We start from the raw sequence: 21,315 nt of genomic DNA, 5'->3' as shown, positions 1-21,315 counted from the left end.
ACCACTGGTGTAAAAGCTTAGTGATACATTCAACAAGCTAACCCTGATCTCTCTGCTTTGGCACCTGGAAAAGTTTATACTGTAGTGCCAGGTGTCACTAGAACGGTGTAGATTTAAAGTCACTTAAAATATGCATAAAATGCAATATGCAAATATGCAAAATTGCTTATCATAATATAATGTTTGATTGCTTTGATTTGTTTTTGTTTTTTTGTTTTTTGTTCTCCACATTGACCAAAAATCCCTCAGTAGCAGTTTTCTATTACATCTGAGTAATAAAGTGGTAATAGTAGGGTAACAAACAGCGTAGTTTAGCGTAATAGCTTGGTAACAATTTGATAAGCTGCTAGAAATAAGAAAGTAATGTCTGTGAGTTTGAATCTTCCCATAGTTATAAAATTGTAATAACCTCATAATAATAAGGTAATATCGGTTGATGTTTTAGCATACAGTATTTGGATAGCATTACTATATTATAATGTTTAAATTAATCCCGCCTTAGCTTCCAAGCATTCTGCTTTGCTTAAAAGCAAATATGTAAATATTATGTTTAATGCTCTGGATTATTAAATGGAAACATCAGCATATTTTATATCTGGATGACAGTAGATAACATGGTAGGAAAGAAAGAAATATTTAAAATGTCCAATACACAAAAATAAGACGTCATCCATGTTCTCCCGCTCATCCAATTCAGTGTTGTGGGGGGGCGGGGCCGCATTTGTCACCAATTGACCTCTAACCCTCCAAAGATCCAGTTTCTCCTGCAGCAAGTAGCACCAACCCGACAACTTGTATACTGACAAATTTGAAGTTTTGAAGGAAGAACAATGGTAAAGCAAGCATGATGTAATTGACAGTTATTTGAGTATTGTCTTATTTAAAAAGATGCACTATTATATTTTGTGTATAGAGTAAAATAATTAATTCATCTTTTTCCTATTATGCCCAAAATGACATATCGGAACACGTTATTAATGTCTGTCATTAGAAATAAACCACTACTAAATTCACTTGGGGTGGATAGCTATATTCTGAGTACACCACACCTCTAACCCCCTCAACTAAACTGTTGAAGCTGGAGTGGTACATTTTGGGCGAAAACTCTTAATAACATTGGCCAAGTTTTAAACAAGGTCCCAGTTTAGCTGCACACATCAGCTTCCAGGTAAAATTTGGGCTGTGCACAAGTTTTTGTCTGTGCAAAGAGGACAGTTACAACCAATAGTTATGATGCATTGATGGCTTTACTCCAAGTTTTAATGGTTTAGATGATGGCTAATTTGTTGGTTTGTTTAAAACCTCTCTGGCTGCTTAATTTATGTTAGTAAATACTGAATTTTCTGCAAACCATGCAAACCAAGGTAAAACCCCATGTATGTAGTACTGTTGCAAATCTTTAAACCTGACATTCATTAAGGTTTTTAACCTCTTAAGCCCCAACGCCCCCTGATACAGGGGTAAAAGGCAGAAGATCAGTTAGGCTTGGGGCTTAAGAGGTTAAGGCAAGTGGAGGATTTCAGTGTTGTCGAAGCGCACTGCAAATGTCAGTGAGGAGTAATGATTGCAGCAATATCACTGGACACAATCAGGAATGTTTTCATGAAGCAGCCAGATGTCGACACCCTCTGCAGAGGGATATGCCTGATTGTGAAGCTCATTCTGCTGACCTCAGTCTTGATATTTATTCATTTATTTCAGTTATTCTGAAACCTGTCTGCATAATAATAACAGGTCACCAGAACAGTTTTGACAGGAAGCTACACAATTCTTGACCTGCTCACGGAGACAAATAGCTCCCCATTTGTGTTTGCAGCAGTGAGGCTTGGAGTTGGTTCAGTACAAGTTTGTGTGATTGTGAACATTGTGCAAGGTTTACAGAATCTTACAGTTTATGCACAATGGGTGCACTCATCGCTAATGACATGTCATCTTGGTCATCGCGTTTGATTATTTTTTATTGCATTGTCGATATTTGCACCTCTGATAGCTTCTTCCTCGTTCTGCAGGGGTTTTATATCTCTTGGCGAAAGATCCTATGTACTGGAACCATGTGCTGATCGCTCTGATGGGACTCACTGGATTTACACAGCTGAACACCTCAATTTTGCTCCTGGCACCTGTGGCCATGATTTCAACACGACCTATTCATCTGCGCACACAGACGGCAGCCCATTCAAGGCTTTTAGCACAAGGGTAAGGATTATTTTTTCTACAGCTAGTAAACTCTCAGTATGTAGTATGTGATTTTATTTTCATTCAACAAAGGTACACCCCATACAGACTGGGGTCATGGTTTGAACTTTAGATCCCCGGCCTTTCAACCTGTCTGTTTTTTTTTCTTTCCAAATAAGTCCGATCGTAAAATCAGGCAGAGCAGAGAAAAAGTTTTAGCTTTCAGCCTTCTTTGTACTTCAAACATTTAACTTCAGTGAAAACTAAAGACGTATCTTTAATAGGACTAACTATTTATACCTGCTCCACTATAATTGATAAATTATCTAGTAATGTACAAAAGTCTTGAGCCACTATCAATTTCTTTATGTTTTTTGGGGAAAATGGGATTTATAGGAACACATGTAAATACAGTATATAAGGCAAAACCAGAGTTTGTACAGTTCTAGTGAGCTTTCTAGTCAGTATTTAGTATGACCACCATTCTTCTTCATCATAGCCTGAACTCCCTTAGGTAAGCTTTCTTGCAATGTTTAGCCTAAGCTCTCCAGATTTTTTGAAGGATAGTCGAACCTCATTTTTGGATGTCGGCTTCCTTTTGTTCCGCTTTCTGTCAAGATGATCCCACCCTGCTTCAAATATTATGCAGTTCAGGCTCTGGGGAGGCCAGTCAATAACCAGTATTTTTCCATTGTGTGTGTTATCTATCTATCTAGGTATGCTTTTACTGCATTGGAAGTGTGTTTGGGATCATTGTCATGCTGCAAATCAGGTGCTTTCCAGATGGTATTATATGGTGGATCAAAATCTGATGGTACTTTTTTGCATTCATAATTCCACCAATTTTCCACCAATCTCCAGCACCACTGGCTGAAATGCAGTCACAAACTATGACAGAGCCTCCGCCATGTTTTAAACTTGTTTCTAGACACTCATTGTTGTACCTTTTCCTAACCCGCTCTACAATATTGAAGACAATTTGAACCAAAATATTTCTAACTTCCCGATAAAGATTCATCACTCCATAGTACCACAGATTTTAATGTGTAATTTGGCTACCTCAGACTTTTCTCTCAGTTTTCCTTCCATTAGAATGGCTTCTTTACAGCAACTGTTCATGCTGAGATCATTTCAGATGAAGCTTTGGTGAACAGTATGTGGATTCATTAAATGACCAGATGCATTTCTTAGGTCTTGTATCAGGTCTTTTTTTGGATTTCTTTTCCCTTCCTAATGAGATGACTTTTGGATGCGGTTCATCTGCTGTAGGAAACTGCTTCATTTGCCATCCACTGGTTCAGTTTCCCAAAATTCTTTTGAGGACACAATGAACATCATGCCAAGACATAAGTTTTTAGCTAATAGCTTTTGGGGAACCACCTTATTGGTCCAAAAGTAAATCAAAGATAATTGTGTTATCTTTGGCATTTTTTGTAGATTCAACCAAATAAATGGAAAGAAACTTAAAACGGCCTCTTTGCTAAGTTGTCTGCTATGTGTAAACACAACACTGGTTCATCCGTTGAGTCCGTTCAAGCCTTTTTAGGCTTGAGTGATTCATAGGTCAGTGTTAAGTACGTTTTTCTGAACATGGTCAGGTTCAGCAAAATGTTTAGATGAGATAAAAGACCTTTGATAAGGTCTGAAGAACTGTTGCTAAAGACTACTTTAAACAATTAAAGAAGTCTGGCTCCTTGGAAGCAAAATATAAAGAAATAAGGGGTGATTTTTTTTCACAGCACTCTATGATATATTAACCCCGTTAAAAAAAGTGTCTCTCAAGTTCTTTTGTGCAGCCTCTTTATAGGACTGATGGTTATGACAGTATGCTAAAATTAGTAGTTAGCTATTAAATATGTCTTCACAGAGCAGCTACCACAGGCAAAACTCTCTCTGTTTCATAGACTTAAGAGAACATTACAGTCCCCAGTAAGAAATTAACACTTTCTTTTGTTTTTTTGTTTTTTCTTTATGCATTAAGGATGATATTATAATCACGCGAGGCTCTAAAAAAGATGTAAAGATGACCAGCTGCATCAACTAGCTAGTGAGAAATATTCCAGTTTGATTTTCTGGACTTCAGAGAATATAAAATGCAGAATTGAACAATGACAGGATATATATTTTTGAAGCCGATACTTGTTCTGACAGATGCTCTGGAGTGTGTTAGGAGAGCAGTTTAAAAAAAAAAGCCTGTGAAAAAAGTACATTTGCTGTTTAGCAATAGCATTTGCTCTTAATGTGAGATGAAACTGCTGGGTTGTGCTTACGGCCTCCAGGAGGACCATCCAGAATTAAAGAGATTGCTTTTAAGAAACCCCATCCCACTCTGCCCCCTGCTACAACACTGAGCATAGAGATAAATCACAAGGGGCACGGCCCTGAGGAGTTTCTAACCTCAGAAAGCATAAGCTTTACAGATGATGAGCACTGATAAGTGAAAAACATAAACTCCAGTCATCTTTATCTTTGGGGTGAGGTAAAGCAGGAGTGGACAAACATGGCTGATTAAGCGGATTAGTACAGGGAAGGACTCGGATATAGGTGGTGCATAAGATGAAACAGATGTTCCAGATGGAGGCTAAGCAAACATACTAAAATCATAATGCAGAAAAAATGTGAGGGACTTTCCAGGGCTTTAGTTAAAACTGATTTTTATTTTTGCAACCATTTCATTGAGATCAGTGTGGGACGCAGACCAAACATATGGGTATACTGGCTAAAACATCCTGTGTTTTCACATTGTTATATTTATTTATTTCTCCAGTATTAGGGATTTTCTGATGTTTTATTGTAGGGCTTGATAGCTGCAAATGATTATAGCGCTGGCTTTAGTGGCGAGCATTGTCTTAAAACTTAAGAGAGCTACAAAGATTTAGCACAAGTGAACAAACCCTGACAACAACGCAATTTAGAAGTTCAGATGGATTATACCCATGTGAAAAATGAACTTTTATTTGTTTTATTGGATCAAAATGTTCTCATTTAAAGCACTATGTCCCTAACACTCATTATATGCTAAGAGATGCCAGAATTAGAATGCAAATCATCTCCACTAAGATGCAGTTTATTCATCAGGATGTCTAATGTCGCGACCCCATTGTCAAGTTAAAAATGTGAAAACAGAGGAGACAATGCTTTAGACATCAATGTCTAACTAATGGCGAAAGAGCTTAGCAAGCAGTCTTGTTAATATAGCAAAGAGTATGGTAATAAACAGAGTTTAGTGTAGCAAAGAGAGAAGAAGTACATCAAAAAGCACGAAGCCTTATTTGCTGTACTTAGCAGAAGGCATGCAGGTTCATCTCAGCATGTTACACGGGGGCACAGAGGTGTGCACTGTAGCTTTGATAAACTGCAAAGTAGTCTGCTTGAGGGTCTAAAGATTAAAAGGTGTGTTGACAAGAGTGCCCCTGGATGATGAACATCAGATGAGGCTGAAAAGGGTAGAGAGATATGATGGCTTGCTGAGAGGAACAGCACGTCTGCAACATGAATTCTAACAAGGATCCATGTTGAAAACGTGACTATCCGTAATGACCATGATTTGAGTGTCTTGTCTTTCATGCTTGAAACAGATCATAGCACATGGATGAGCCATGTCTGAAGTGTGCTTTAATTCATATTAAAGAACTATGAGCTTATACATGCTAGCCTAAACTAATTACAGACATCACATCACCTCCTTTGGTAGGTTAAGGGCGTATACCACATCAGCATCTGCTGCCCTGTAGATGCATCCTTCTTTCACTCCCTTTCCTAGGTTGATTATCTAGGTTGAGTTTTTTTATGCACACCAGTGGAAGTTTCATCAATGAAGGGTGTGTCATGCAGATTTTCCAGATAGATGTTAGATAAGATAGATGTTATAAACAGGATAACAGGTTTGTGTTCCACTTTAAATTAGCAGTGTTTTCCTGTTCCCATAGCAGTTTCAGTTTTATTTTGATAAAGATGCTAGAAAGTATCTATTGTACATTTAGACCTATGACTCTAACTGACTGGATTCTCCTCCAGAACAACATTGCTCTTCACTGAGTTGAAAGAACAGTATTTGTGTGTATTTTTCCTCCCCAGTGGCCTCCTAGAGACTTAATCACCATAGGGTGTATTTAGAGCACACTTGCCCATCCTGGCTTATCTATGGAGGAGGCAGATAAGAGCAGAGAGGATCCAAGCTGCCAGGCCAGCAAGGATAAAGAGGCTCAGGTTGAAAGAGGGCCATGGTGTGAAGTCAGAACCTTTAGCTCGCAGGATCTGCAAGTGTGTGAGTGGAAAGAACAAGATTGTGTGCGTGTGTGTACCTATATGCAGGTAAAACAGACTGTAGCACCGCGTGTTGCATCAAGTAGTTGATGCCAAAGCATGAACACAGCCTGTGAATTCTTTTAGAATTGGATTTATAGAAGTTGCATCATCATCACAATGGCGATTTTATAAGTTTCCTTTCATAAATACCATTAGATCAAAATTTTAATGAACCAGTTTATGCCCAAACACTAACGACATTCCATTCAATGTTTTTCAATTTACTGCTAATCAGCAGTAATGGTAATGGTAAATAACTTAAATAGGACTGGACACTCCTATTTAGTATTAAAATGTCAGCCTAACAATTTTAGCAATAACAATTTTACCTTTAAGAATCCTCAGCCAGGACATGCTTATTCAAGCATTAAAAACTGCACCTAATTTAAGGGATGACTCCAATGTTGTGTCTAGACATAACAGAGATCATTTCTTAAGGCATTTTGTTACTAGCAGCCTGTCACAAAACACATAATTTGTATTCTTTTTCTCTAGCTCAATCTATGAAAAATGCCAAAGGAATACAGGTTCACAGACATAAAGTAGCATTTTGTATTAATGAGGTGATTCCCAAGGAGCTATTAGCCAAAAACTTGGCATATCTGGGCATGGTGTGCAGTCTGTCCTTAAAAACATTAAGAAAATTGGGCAGAGTGGAGTGGAAGACCTAAACAACAATCGACAGCAGTATTTACTGCTCTCAAAAATCCACAAAGACCTGTCAGAAAATGTTGATCCAGCATTGATTGAATAAACTAAATATTGATTTTTAAGCTTTTTTTCCTTATATTTTGTATTTCCATATACATTTATAAACGTTTCAATAAGTCGCTGTACTTTGTTTTCTCATTTTCCTACCAAAACACAAAGAAATCAGGGGTGGCCCAAGACTTGATGCTGTGTTTTAAGTATACTCGCTGCTGTAACTGATATTATTTCAAAGATTTTCATTTTAGTTTCACACCGTTTTCCTGTCTATTCAAAACAGGTTGAACACTCACAATCTCTGGTCACACAAAAAAGAGCTGAATATTCATTAGACTGTATATAAACGATGGGTGTAGCTTCCATGCCCAGTGCCTTAACCCTCTGGGGTCGACGGATGCGCCGGCGCGTTGAAAACTGGACTGATACACCTCCGGTTGTCAGACCTGCAGGGTTAAGGCCTGTGGTATTCTCCTCTGTCTTATAATGGACAGAAACTCTTTTTTTGGAGTGGCACAAATAATTTGTGTGTCTTCTTATTTGATGCAGAACACCTAATTGTTCTAATAGTTATATAAAAACCGCCTGAGGCCTTGGCTGTATTTTTAGGTAAATAGTACCATATAACTTTGTTGTTTGCAAAACTTGTGCATAATTTTTAGAAATGTGCAAATTCTATTTGCATTTCAAGTTATAAAAATGATTCATTAGACATGTTTGTGGTTTTTACAGTAAAAATATACCTTTTTTCTACTCAGATTTTAAATTTTTTGTCTGAATTTAGATCAATTGTGCTAATATAGTATGTCAAAATGAAAAAAGAACTCCAATTTCAGATATTTGAGGTTGTGCTGAAAATAATGATACCAAACAAGGCAAGATAAACAGTTTTTAAAAGTGAAATATAAAGGTAAAATCAAAGGTAGTCCCCAGAGGGTTAAACCTGCATTCTTTATAATAACCATCTGGGGGAGAAAAAACAAAAGCTGGTAAAATCCCCATAAATTTGTCTAAAATTTGTATTTTATATCTATTTAGCAAATCAAAATCTTTTTATGTTTTATAAAGAAAATCTATTCATTTTTTTATATTGTGTGCCAACAGACCATGCAGCACTGCACTAAACAAACAATAGCAATTCGTTTGGAGTGTTATCAGATTTGTGTGACCTTAGTGGCTCTTACTGGGTCAGATGTGAAGCGTAGCTGATTGTTTTTTGCTGATTTTCATTTCTGCTGCCTTTTGTGTAGAGTGCAGTTCAGGTGAAAAGCCATCTCGAGTGGCCACCTGCTGGATTTAGGCTGCCCTTTCCAGAAAGCTGCAGTAAAGTGCTCCTTACTAACATCCTTCTGTCTCTACCCTCTCCTCCCTACTCCTTTCTTCTCATCCCCTGGTTTATTGTTTTGTTATTTGCACCCTCCACCTCCTCTGTCATTTGCTCTTCTTGGATTCATATCTCCTTTTCCTCCATCTTTCATCCTTTTCTGCTTTCCATCCAACTGTTGCCTGTCCACTCCCTTTCATTTATCTCTTGCAGCATAAGCGCCATGCCCAGACTACAACCAAGTATGTGGAGCTGATCATCGTGGCTGACAACCGAGAGGTAAGCAGAGGTCAAACGGTCTCATCATCCTCTTCATCTTCCTGCTGACTTCCAATGTAAAGAGGCTCAAAGACCAGATCCCAAGCAAGCTTCCTTCCTCTTGAGACACAGATAAGAAGGCGCCACCACTGCCTTTGTGTCAGCTCTGATGCGTCCACTCGCTCCCCCAATTCGCTCTCCAGCTCCATCTACATCCCGCTGCATACATCACTGACCACTTGACTCACAAATGAGACCGTTCCTTATGTGGGCTCTTAGACCTTTTAAGAAAGCTAAAAGAAGAAACAGTTTCTCACTAGTTTGAGACACATGGGTCAAAGTCACATGCTTTAGAGCCTGAATAAATTCCGAATATAATACAAAGCAGTTGAGGTTATCTTTTCAGCATAACCTTTACCGAGGAGCCTTTTGATGATAACAGCTACAGCAGCAGTGGCAAGAATGGGGGCTAGAGCGCACCCTATGAAGACATTTCTACAACTGATACAATATTACGCTATAATGCGATATGTCCAAAATACTATCTTTGAGGGTAATAAGCATTCAAGAGGGCAGCTCTTTGCTTCATTCTCTCTACTTGTATTGTTCAGTTTCAGAAGCAAGGCAAGGACATGGACAAAGTCAAGCAGCGGCTGGCTGAGATTGCTAATTACGTGGACAAGGTAACAATTGAATCCAAAGAGGGAATGCAGTGGTGGATTGTGATTTATTAGAGGTCACATTAAGCCTGGTGAGAATTGACCGACCTGCGGGCAGAGGTTGATTGGATTATGAATGGATGATCAATTTCATAACTTGGCTGGGAAATTTTGTGATGCAGCCAGTTTAATAGACTGTGCCGTGGGTGGCTGTTAAACACAACAGAAGCAAAAAGCTGATTTATTCATATGGAGAGCCATACGCTGATAAATATTTAAGGACTTATACAGAGCCACTTTTGGTTTTAAGTGACTTGTTCTATAGCATTTGTGGTTAATAGGTAATTTGCAGTAAAGACAGTGGCAAAAATGTTAAACACATCTATAATGGCATCCCTCTCCCTGCTTCCGACTCCAACCTGTTAGTTCTACAGGGCTCTGAATATCCGTGTGGCTCTCGTGGGGCTGGAGGTGTGGAGTGATGTGGACAAGTGTCCCATAACCCAGGACCCATTTACTACCTTGCACGAGTTCCTGGACTGGAGAAAGGTCAAGCTGTTGCCTCAAAAGCCACATGACAACGCCCAGCTAATCAGGTACTGTAGCATAGAGATGCAATGCCTGTGTTTAGGATAAATCCTTTGTATGAAAGGTTTTCTTTATTCCCAACTAAACAAAATATGATGCTTAGTAGTGCAGCTGATGGTTATTCTTTGGAGCTACCCAATTTACTGGGTGGTGTAGAGTTTCTAAACTAAACACATGACTACAAAAAATTGAACTCCCACCTTTTAAAAGATCTGCAAAACCCACAGCGCACAACATATTTGATTTTTTAAATACACAACACAAAATTATAAAGTAAGAGGTCATTTTTAACCATTATTTATAGCCTGCATTGTCCTCCAGTTACAGAACGACCCATCCTACGGTATGTGGGTAGATGCTAGCCACACAGACGCTGTTAAGGAGACATGATGGGTGTTTGGGTCTTTACACAGTTGTTACCCCTCTCATTTGGTAGATGAATGTTAACAAAACAACCACCGCTAAAAAAGAAAACATTCAGAGAACAATGGCTCTGTTACAGCTGCCAGTAAAACAAATGTTAACAGAAACATGAGGTGGAATTTTTTTAACGAATATATCATTTTTAGTCAGTGGAAAGACATTAACAGTAGCAGTGTTACAGTAGTTGTTGGTCTGTCAGTAAAAGACTTAAAACTGTAAGCCGAGATGTGTGGGCATTTATCTAACGTGATGTATAATTTCACACAGCTGCTAACTTGGCCGTATGCTCCCGATTTTGAATAAAGCTTGAGCTTATTTGGCATTCGCGACCAATTAGAAGCAAATGAAATGCTTCCTGCCCTTGTATGAAAGCCTTAATGTATGTTTTTGAAATGCAGCTGCCAGAGCGCATTTGCACTGGTGGACCCGCAGCAGTCTTCAAAACATCATCTTCTGTTACAGGAAACGCCGCATATTGCTAGTGGTCAGAAATCCTCAACGGCGCCTTTAATGACAGAAGTGTGAACACATGCATGGCTGCATATTTGAGCAATATAGTAACCGCTGTGTTCTCATTTTCAGTGGGGTGTATTTCCAGGGAACCACTATTGGTATGGCACCCATCATGAGTATGTGCACAGCGGAGCAGTCAGGAGGAATCGTCATGGTAGGCTAATAAGTGTGTTTTTAAGAAGGGTATGAGGAGGGTATACGTGGGAAACGCCACTGAATCGTATTTAATATATTTTAAGGGATCACAAGCCGAATGAAAATGCAAGTCATAAATAATGAATCATCGCAGAACTTTAATGTGTTGCATTAGCACAAGACATCCTATTATTTCAGTCTTAAAGGCCTGGCTGGCTGGTTAGGTTTGGTCGCCAGATGGTTCTTCACTCTTGTCCTGCAGATGGTAAAGTAGGGAGTGGATCATTAGGATAGATCTGTGTACTGTATGCACACATACTTAAGGCTATAGAACCCCCAGCCACAGATGACCGGGTTTGACCGGGTTGTGTCTCTTCATTTACCAGCTACCTTTGAACTCATTAGTTAGGCTTTCCCTGTGGGTCTCATTGCTCTCTCTCCAGGCAGTTAAATCTTAGACATGTCAGACATGAGGAATCTCCATTCACCAGCCCTAAATGTCATATTCATTTCATTGGTGTGATGAGACAAAGCACAGACGGTTGCGTGACGTGCCCTCCTGAGCTCCTCAGCCTCATCTGTTGGTAAATGAGTCTGAATGGGTTTGGTCCAGGAAACAGAATCCAACTTATTTGCATGAATCTGGGCTGCACATTTGGATTGCACTCAAAATAGCTGACTGTTTCTTTCAAAAGCCCCCAGCAGAGCAGTTCAGCAGCCTAAGCTTGATTTGCACGGTGCTACAAAATAACGCGCTGTGACGAGAGACTCCAAAAGTGAGGTGGTCTGACACGTACAGCTTTGCATCCATGATAGCCATCTACTGTATATTATTTATATGCCCTCTTTGTGTGTTAATGCTTTGAACGCCTTGCAGAAAATCCCCAGCAAACGTCAGGTTTCATTCTGTGTGCCACTGTAGGTTCATCTTTACTGTACATCTGCTAACACTGTCTATTTTTAATTTCTGTCCTGCCAAAATTGAGTGTCTGATTTTCACCGAGGCCTTTCGGTTTTTCTTTGTCTTCCAACCTATTTGCCGAGAGGATGTCTTTATTTGTGAAGATGAAGCAGCACATCTGCCTCTGTCAGAGTTTGACGAGCGAGCTGAAGGTGACAGCCCGCAGTCTGCTTTCATAGCTCATTTCTGTGCCTCAGTGTCGAGCAGACGAAATGCTCTGATAAGCACAGATTCAACAGAATTGTTTGTTTAATCTTGGCAATATGCAATTACGCTCACTTGTTTTGAGTAATGTTTCTCCAGTGGCTCCTGTGGGGAACAACAATTTGGCTTGCGTTAATTTTTTTGTTATTTGCTATTTTCCTCAGAGAATGCAATCAGAAACGTCTGTTCTTAATTAGCTTCTGCTATTGTTGCTGCGACAGATCTGTATACTGAGCAAATTTAATAATGGATATTGCTTCATGGATTCATGCCTAGCCTGGAAATACAGAGATAGCTCTGAAAAACGAGGTAAAGAGGTTTGAGGGGAGATGAGGTAAGACGGCACGTTTTGTGATTGATCTCTTTTGCAGGACCATTCAGACAACCCCCTGGGCGCTGCAGTCACTCTGGCCCACGAGCTTGGACACAACTTTGGGATGAACCATGACACGCCAGAACGAGGGTGCGGCTGTAGAGTGACTGTGGATCGTGGAGGCTGCATCATGACTCCCTCCACTGGGTGAGTCACAGTTTCAGCTCCACCCCATCTTAAAAAACACACGCACGCATCTAAAATACATCATTATAATATAAAACTATCACTAATTTAAATGAATGTACTCATTAAGTACAGTAAGTGTCATCAAAAAAACCCTGATTGCGATCTTATGTAAACATAATTCCACATGCTCTTCCCTTGTAATTTATTGTTTGCTGAGCAGTAAGCAAATTATGCCAATTAACTGTTGGGCCATTGGGTTTATGGCAGATTCAACAGCTGTGCTAATGCCCCAAGGCAATATGACTCACTCCGAATGGGAAGCCAGTAGTTCAGTGGCAGTGCATGGCCGTGACAGCACAAGACACTGACTGACTTATTCCCTGACATAATGCAGATGATGTCTTGCAGACTAAAGATGTGTACTGTACATGTGGAAACAAGAAAGTTGCTCATTAAGAGTATCTGAGTGACAAAATGGCTTAAAATTCAACAGCTCAATTACATCTAATTGCTCACCATAGTCTTGACATCTTATAGTAGACCCAGCAGATGCAGAGGACGTTCTGAGTAGAAACATTGGGGTGTCTGTTTCAGCCAAGGCCTTGTGGTCTGTGGGAGCCTCCGACTGGTGTTTATGCTGGAAACATCCCTCTCTATTTGGTTTGGCCCAAGCCCATGAAAAACACCATAAGAGTATTCCTTATTATAGACTTAGAAAACAACCGAGTCGTAAGAAGTGTAGACTTACATTATACTCTGATTGAGGGTATTCCTGGTCAAGGTCTTTGCCAAATATGGCAACAGAGTGAATATATTAAAAAGGGAAAGAAATGTTTGTTGAAGTAGAAATAAAATGGTTTTGTGTTTCCTTTGCTCTCCTCCTCTTGTCGTCTGCCTCTCCCCTTTTCACAGACAGTTACAGTGACGCTATTCTTTGATATACATGCAACTTTAATGCTGGAAAATCTCTTAGCAGCCCCAAGTAAATAATTGAAGACCCCTGAAAACTGTAGTTTTAATGTAGGCAAAATCCACCACCTTCTCCTTACTGTTTGAATCTCAAGTTGCATGCAGCAATGATGAACCTCTCTGAATGTGAAAAAAGGTGTTTGTGCCACACTTTAAATAAAGGCAAATTAAATAATACATGAATATTTAGCATGTTTTTCTCCACGGAGACTGTTTTCTTTTTTTTATTATTATTATAGCAGACAAAAGAAATAAATTATTTAGTCCTTGGTTTTAAAAATAATCCCCTCTACTCCTCCTCTTTGCTCAATATTTCTGCCCTGCTTTTTAATCCTGGATTAAGGAACCAATACATTTAAATAAGGATGTTTAGGAACTCTACATTCTCTCATTCTGCCTCTTTATTTATTCCAGGTCAGTACCATAAAGTTTCCCCCATGGGTCCAGTTCAAGGCCCTGCAGTTGCTTAAAAGCACTATATTTCTACAAACATTTTGCTAAAATTACCCGAATTCTGTTTTTCTTTTTAGAGAGAAAATCAGATATTTGTACTAAACCGTTTTATCATACACACCTCGACTCAAGGCCTGCTCTGAAAAGAACTGGCACAAATGCCTGTCTGATTATCAGCCCCTCCATTCTGTAATTGAAAGTACTGGCAAGGCTCGCCTACACTCAGTCAATCACGAGTACCATTTTTTCTCTTTTGTTTTAGTCAAATAGCACAGAGTAATTGTAGGTTCACAGAAACATTGTTGCTTATATACAGGCGCCCTTCAAACTCTCCTGGCCTTGCTGTGGCTCCAGGAATAAGGCAAAGGAGATAATGAGATCCAGTTTGTCATTGTTACTGTGGGGTAGAGAGTGTTTGTGGGGTAGATGATAGGGGGTGGGCAATAAAACTGCAAGCTGACCCAGTGCCAACTACACATCTGCACAGAGGACTGCTTGTTTCCTGTTCACACTGGTCAAGGCCATTTGTTGCGTCCTCCTCTCTATCCATCTCTGCATCCACCCATTAGCTCTAAATGAGAACACGCTGGTATTTCTCATCCTTTGAGATTATATCTCCTCGACAAACGCACAAACACAAACAAATGAGCTCATCGCTCTTTTGTGGACACATGAGCACGTGCGTGTGTGCACAAACATGAGAAATCCATGTTTTTGAAAGACTAATGCAGAAACTATGGTTGTGCATTAGTCTTCCGGTCCTCTTCTGTTTTATTCCGTTGTGTCCGAGCTCCAAGTTTGATGATCTGGTTTACTGTTTATTGACCGGTTTTTGTGCTTTCATTCAGAAAGTGCAGCTTTCTGGATGGAAGCTGTTTATTGCAAGGGCCATAAAGTAAGATGTTGAGCTCATAAAACATACAGCAGGGTGTGCAGGACATGAGAATGAAAAAAGAGAGTATAGACTACATTCTGACTGAACAGCAGCTTGGCTCGAATCAAAATGGGATAGAGCGTCTTGGTTTTCAAAAATAAAAACGATTAATGATTCTCATAATTTTAGAAAAACTGACACGTCATTCTAGCTAAAACATATTAGCTGTTTTTTAACAAGCTCTTTTTTTCAAATTATGTCTACTATCTTGATTTGCAGAAGAAATTGTACCAATGCCAAAGCGTTAAACAGTAAATTCAGTATTTCTAATGAATCAGAAAGCCATTAATTTGCTTTAAATGTGTACCACACTGCATGTGTAAGCTTGCCATTTAAGTTGATGGGCATGCATGTCCTTGGTATGTTCTGAAAGAGAGTGTGTTGCAAAATGACTGTAATACAAAGCTGATATATATGTTTTGTCATTAAATAATTAGAAATCACAGAAAGTGAGTCAAAGGGTGCTCACTAGTGCGCCTTGTTTAATTAGAGCTCGGGCTCTACTTGCATTAAGGAATCTGTAAAAGTCCATATGAAATATCTGGTGAAGCAGCAGTTGTTTTGTTCGTCAGTTGTCATGTTCAGGTTCAAATTTTCTTTGTTCACAATTGTGCCAGAACATTAGGTCTTCCTAAATGTCAGTAAATGACTAATTTGGTATTTTGAAAAATATTCTCACTGGATATTGCAGAAGATCTGATTCATAACCTCATCGCTGTTTCGTGGCTGAAAAGATGCAGTATAAATTGAATTTTTGTGATCTGAACTGCAAGGACGGAAAGGCTGTGAGGAAAAAGCCCCGCTGAGCTAAATTTGGGTCTAACGGCTCTCTGAATTTTAATGTGATACTTTGCAACTAATCACTGGTATAATAGAGTTTGGCTTTAAGGTCATAGTTTACAGCAAACGCTCATATTGAGATGACGCTCGTGTGTTGGTTATTTTATGTTTTAATAAGAAATATGTAGGGAGGCAGGACATTTTGTCAGATATATCTTCCTTTAAAGATTACTTACTTCTTTCACCTCTTCAAACAAAACAAACAAACACAAACAAATGTCACATTTTATCTACCTTGTTGTTGCAGCAAAGCTTCCAGCTCTGTATTTTGCGCTGTGCAGATCATTAAGTCCTGATAAACCTGGAAATTATTCCTTATCATAGACCGATCCCCGCTCTCTCCATTTGCATCGATGTTTTGTACTCTCTTTCAACCATCAAATGCTGGACCTCTGAAGCTTAGGAGCCAACTGTCAAACACTGACTATAAGTCGGAGATGAACCAGAGAGCACAAAAAACATTCAATCTATACTGGAATTAGAGCATGAGTGGGAAACATTGAGTTCGATAAGACGGAACAAAGATTTGTCGTAAAGGCAAGGCAATTCGACTTAAACCAAGACAAGAATGAGATCAGCTGGGAACAAGATTGAGTCAAACTGGGTCTTTTGGCCAAGACGATGAGTGGTTGTCTTCAGCATTTCCAGTTCACCGTATGCACCAGATGTGCCAGCCATTACTGGCCTTGGCAATGGCCTGCTAGCCCTGAGGACTGCAGCTGCTAAATGCCATCCAGTGTAAATCATTGGTGCCTCTGCCTTTTCACAGTCATTATTCCTCCTCCTACCTCCAGATTGTTAGGCTATACCAATTATTTGTGTATTGCCTCTCATAAAGAACAGCTGGATCCCCGAGCAGCTCATGTATCTCAAGAGTTACAAAAAGAAAAAAAAACAGACGTGAGAGTTTTGTCATGCATTGCACAGGCTGGTAATTGAAGAGCAGGGCTGAGTTCATGGAAACTGAATGAATGCAACGAAGGAGGGGGTTCAACTTTTCAACGGGCAATTTTGGCTCAGGCTTTGGGGGCAAGGAGGAAATCAACAACAGCAGTTGCTAAGGAAGTGCCCTGCTTGTTGAACAGCAGTCTTGACAGCTGTTGATCAGAGTGGAGGAGGAGGGGGAAAGAGGGCACAATTACGGTTATTACTACAGCTGTCTTGACTGCTATTTCCTTTCACCATTTCATTTCATTACAAAGCCACTCTGATCTTTTGCTTTAATCCAGAATGTCTGGAGATCTGCTTCGAGGTAACCCACTTTTACCTAATGCAACCTGCGAACGGGGTGGGGGGGTCAGCAGCGAGGGGTGATGTAAGCCGCCTCCGCACATGTTGGAAATCAAAGACAAGCCAAGAATGAGGCCGTGCCAAACATTCACAAAGTGTCATGACATATTTAGAGCTGTATTAGATGTGAAAACCCAATCACAGGGAAACACAGTTTGAAAGAGTTGCCAACATTAAGTTACACAGACGTTTCTCCTTCTCAGAAGTCAAAGATTCAAAGAGTAAGTGTTTTATAGCTTGTGTGCAATACAGCCAGTGGGTCCCAACAGCTCTACTACATTCATACTGACCTCAGTGAAGTGAAGAATTGTGGGTTGTTTGCAGTTGTGACATTTCCTGTCAACAATCCACCAGAAAAACCTTTAAAAAATACATAAAAATATCATCAAATTAATGCCAGTAAAGTTTTACCACTCTGGATTTCATGTTTGACTGTGTCTATAATATTCAGTTGTTGAGCACGTTGCTGCTGTGGCCAGGTTCAAGATAGATGTGTTTTATATGGTAGAAAAGGTCTCTCTTTCCCATGCAAAGGAAAGAAAATCAGGCTTTTAAAGCCACAGGCACGTGGGTGGCAGAGGTAGTAAAGGGTCAGCATTAGTGTTGATGGCATAAATAATAAAATGGCACGATAATAATACATTTTATTTAAATTACACCCTTTTTCAAAAGGGCTTTTACAGACTAGCAAGAAAGCAGAATAAAGCCGATCATTAAGGTCCAACAAAACAAGATAAATCTGCGGTGAAGTTGGCGGGGATAGGTGCAAAATGCAAGGTACAAGATGACAATTTAAATAATAAATATCAATAAAAGAATAAAAGCAATAGAGCAGAAACAATAAACAATGAAGAAAGACAACGATAAGAGAATAATGGAAAACTGAGACTATGAGAGATGGCTTCACATAAAAGAGGAAGTGATTTTTAAAGAGGTCACTTATTCAGTGAGACTTATCTGCTTATCTCAGGCGGGTCTCTCCAGAGTCGAGGGGCCCTGATGAGAATGTACATTTAAAAAAAAAATTCAAGGGTCCTTCATCACACCGGTTGAACGAGACATTTGGGTATCAAATCATCCACGAATTGTCTCATGCATGTACTTATCTACGAAGCACAGCGCTGATATAAGTTTGAAGATTACGTATATATTCATCCATTCCAGCTTTGTGCTGAGTTTTATTGTGTCAGTGGAGTATTAAAAATCTCATATGGTGCTTTTGTATCAGGAGTCACAAAGAATGAGATACAATCTGGACTTATTCATGCACATTTTACACAGACGCTGTCATCTAAGGCACTATATTATCACAGAAAAGCTCAATAAAGCCACATGAGGTCTTTAACAAAGCTTTTGGCAGACACAGCCTTGGGCCGAGTGCTTTCCCCACGGAGCAGACCACCCTCTCTCTCTGTTCCAAAAACAATATTAAAAACACACAATCCCCTACTTTTCCTAAATTTATGGGTGTTGTACGTCTTGCAGAGGAAGCACTTTTTGGGTTGAGTGTTCATAATCCTTTTCTCATAAAATATGTCTAATCAGATCTCCCACTCTCCATGGAGAGAGAAGTCACAGGGGCCCTGTGCTGTTCATATGCCGATGGAACTTTGGAGAGCTCGCTGAGCTCTAGTGGTTAATTGATTTTGTGATTAGCAGCAATTAGCCCTGATTACATTAGACTAAAGAGGGCTCTCGTGGGGGGATCTCAGTTGTCTTCTTGCTCTCTCTCTATTTGTGCGACTCACGTAACATTTCCTTCACTCGCAGGTATCCTTTTCCTACGGTGTTCAGCAGCTGCAGCAGGAAGGACCTCACGGCTAGTTTCGAAAAAGGCGTTGGAATGTGTCTCTTCAATATGCCAGAGGTCAAAGTGCTGTATGGTGGGCAGAAATGTGGCAACGGCTATGTGGAGGAGGGAGAGGAGTGTGACTGTGGAGAACTGGAGGTGAGGGTGCTGTAGGTCATAATGAAAAAAATAACAAATGTTTTTATTTTCAGTTCTCTTGCAGCTTTTGCCAAAAACTGTTAGCTGCTGCTCATAAATCATTGTTAATTATGTTTTCCATTCTACAGCAAATTAAATAAGGAGACATGCTAGAGGGGCGTGCTGCCCTGACACTAGTAGTTCGCCTCAGCTTCAAATCTAATGGCACAAAGCTTTTGTATTGCAAACACATTCTTCTGATAATTAGGTTAAAGATATGAGTATGGATTAATTCAATCAGTGGAAAGAAGACATGTGCGCGAGGGTTGATGTCTAATTGTGATACAGTACACTGAGAGGAAGCACTGCTGACAGTTTCACACTGTCAACTAGTGAATTATTTAAATGAATCTGCATTGGCATGCACATATTTAATGGTAGCGCATGTTGCCAACTGTTACAACTGCAGGATGATAAAACAGATAATCGTGATTCGGCTGACAATTAGCAGAGGCGAGCTGCTTATCGAATTATGAAATATGAAGGCGACATCTATTGTGATTTAGAGGGATATTTTGAATTACATAATAGCCTAAATGAGAGAACGCCTTGTTGTCTTTTGTAATTTGTTTATGCTTTTACGCCCCACGAGTCCTTTTGTGAGCTGCTCAAGTTTCAGTCAGGGTCAGACTGAAAGTGGCCTTGTCCTTAAAAACAAAGAGCTAACATAAGCTCCGCTGACCTGAGCCAGCAACAATAATAAAGCTCTCCACAAAACTGAGCGGAGTCATGCCAACTCACGCCAGATCAGAGTTCTCAGCCAGCACCCCTCTCCGCCATTAAAAAGCCTCATTAAAAACTCTGGGTCCTGCTCCTCACAATCACTGGCTACTTCTTTTCAGCGTGACTTCTCTGCCTCTTTTTGGCCCCAGGGACCATGGGAAAGGCCCTTAATGGTTTTCAGACTGAAAGAAGTTTTGGAAGGCCCATCACATCAGCTGTGTCCCCCGCCAGCTCCATCCATCCACTTCCTCCCAACTCTTGCTGCATATTCAGACTATAATGGCAAAAGGAAAAGAGCTGACCCTCGGGGGTCCAGACAACCTGCATGAGATCATATATGCACACACACACACACACACACACACAGTGCATATCGTATATTCTGAGTCTTGATTGAATTCTTGCTTCCATGTGTATTGGAAAGCAGTGTTACTGATTGGTGCGGTGCATGGGTCACGATAGAGGCTAACAGGAAACAGATGGTCCTCAACAGTGAGATGGGAAATGTTATTGTAGATCTGCCCTCTCTCTCTCTCTCTCCAAAATGCCTCTGGATGCTATCTAAGTGACCTAAACCAACCAGAGCAATGAAATAAGTGATGGCATGCTGAGTGACAAAAATGTAAACAGAGCATGTCAGTCATCGTATCGCACCTGCTCTATTTCAGATAAATGGAATGGAATCTATAGCTGCCCCTAAAGGTGCGTGATTAAAATATTTTTTTAAATTAATGCACTGATTGGGAACAGTCCCCTCATTTTTTTCATCAGCCTCCACATCTGCACCTGGAACGTTCTTGGGAAACTGGACGAAGTTGGAGATGCCTGTAAATTTATAACCATAGTTTTAAAAAAAAGAGCATATTTGTATGCTGAGCTTAAATCTCTTTTTGGCATACATTTTTTCAAAAGCTCACAAAATTGTTTTAAATGTGTATTAAAGTGAGGTTATATTTCCACAACGCTGTGATCTATCACAACCATGCCACAAATGTTTTAGTCCATCCATCCATCAATTTTCTGCTTTATGTCTGGGGTGGACACCCTTATTTCTCTGTCCCTGGCCAGCACCTGCAGCTTTTCCAGGGGAGCACTAATAGGTTTAATATCTCTGATATATCCTGGGTCTGCCCTGGGACCTCCTCCTAGTGGAGGTCCAGAACACCTCATGTTCAGGATGTTTCAATGTCTTCACCGAAATGCCTCAGCCTCACAAAAGTTGTCAAATGGAGTTTAATTTTTCTAAACCATAATCGTTATTGCTAAAAGTATTAACTCACCCATCCAAATCATTGAATTGAGGTGTTCCAATCCTTTCCATGGCCACAGGTGTATAAAATCAAGTACCTAGGCAGGTACTCTCT

At 39.9% G+C, this 21,315-nt stretch overlaps 1 protein-coding gene across 2 annotated transcripts in view; it reads left to right on the top strand.

Annotated features, from left to right (window-relative positions):
* Window positions 1-21,315, top strand: part of adam12a (ADAM metallopeptidase domain 12a) — a 78,761-nt gene that overhangs the window by 45,412 nt on the left and 12,034 nt on the right. For both annotated transcript variants that reach the window (XM_006791052.3, XM_087844726.1), the window contains exons 6-12: window positions 2,010-2,196; window positions 8,726-8,791; window positions 9,382-9,453; window positions 9,856-10,025; window positions 11,023-11,107; window positions 12,625-12,773; window positions 19,012-19,189. In XM_006791052.3, coding sequence (XP_006791115.2) covers window positions 2,010-2,196; window positions 8,726-8,791; window positions 9,382-9,453; window positions 9,856-10,025; window positions 11,023-11,107; window positions 12,625-12,773; window positions 19,012-19,189 — 907 coding nt within the window. The remainder of the gene's footprint in view (window positions 1-2,009; window positions 2,197-8,725; window positions 8,792-9,381; window positions 9,454-9,855; window positions 10,026-11,022; window positions 11,108-12,624; window positions 12,774-19,011; window positions 19,190-21,315) is intronic.

This window comes from Neolamprologus brichardi, chromosome 8 (genome assembly GCF_056152115.1).
Source record: "Neolamprologus brichardi isolate AB-2024 chromosome 8, ASM5615211v1, whole genome shotgun sequence".
Classification (NCBI taxonomy): domain Eukaryota; kingdom Metazoa; phylum Chordata; class Actinopteri; order Cichliformes; family Cichlidae; genus Neolamprologus; species Neolamprologus brichardi.
This window is presented reverse-complemented; position numbering and strand designations above follow the sequence as displayed.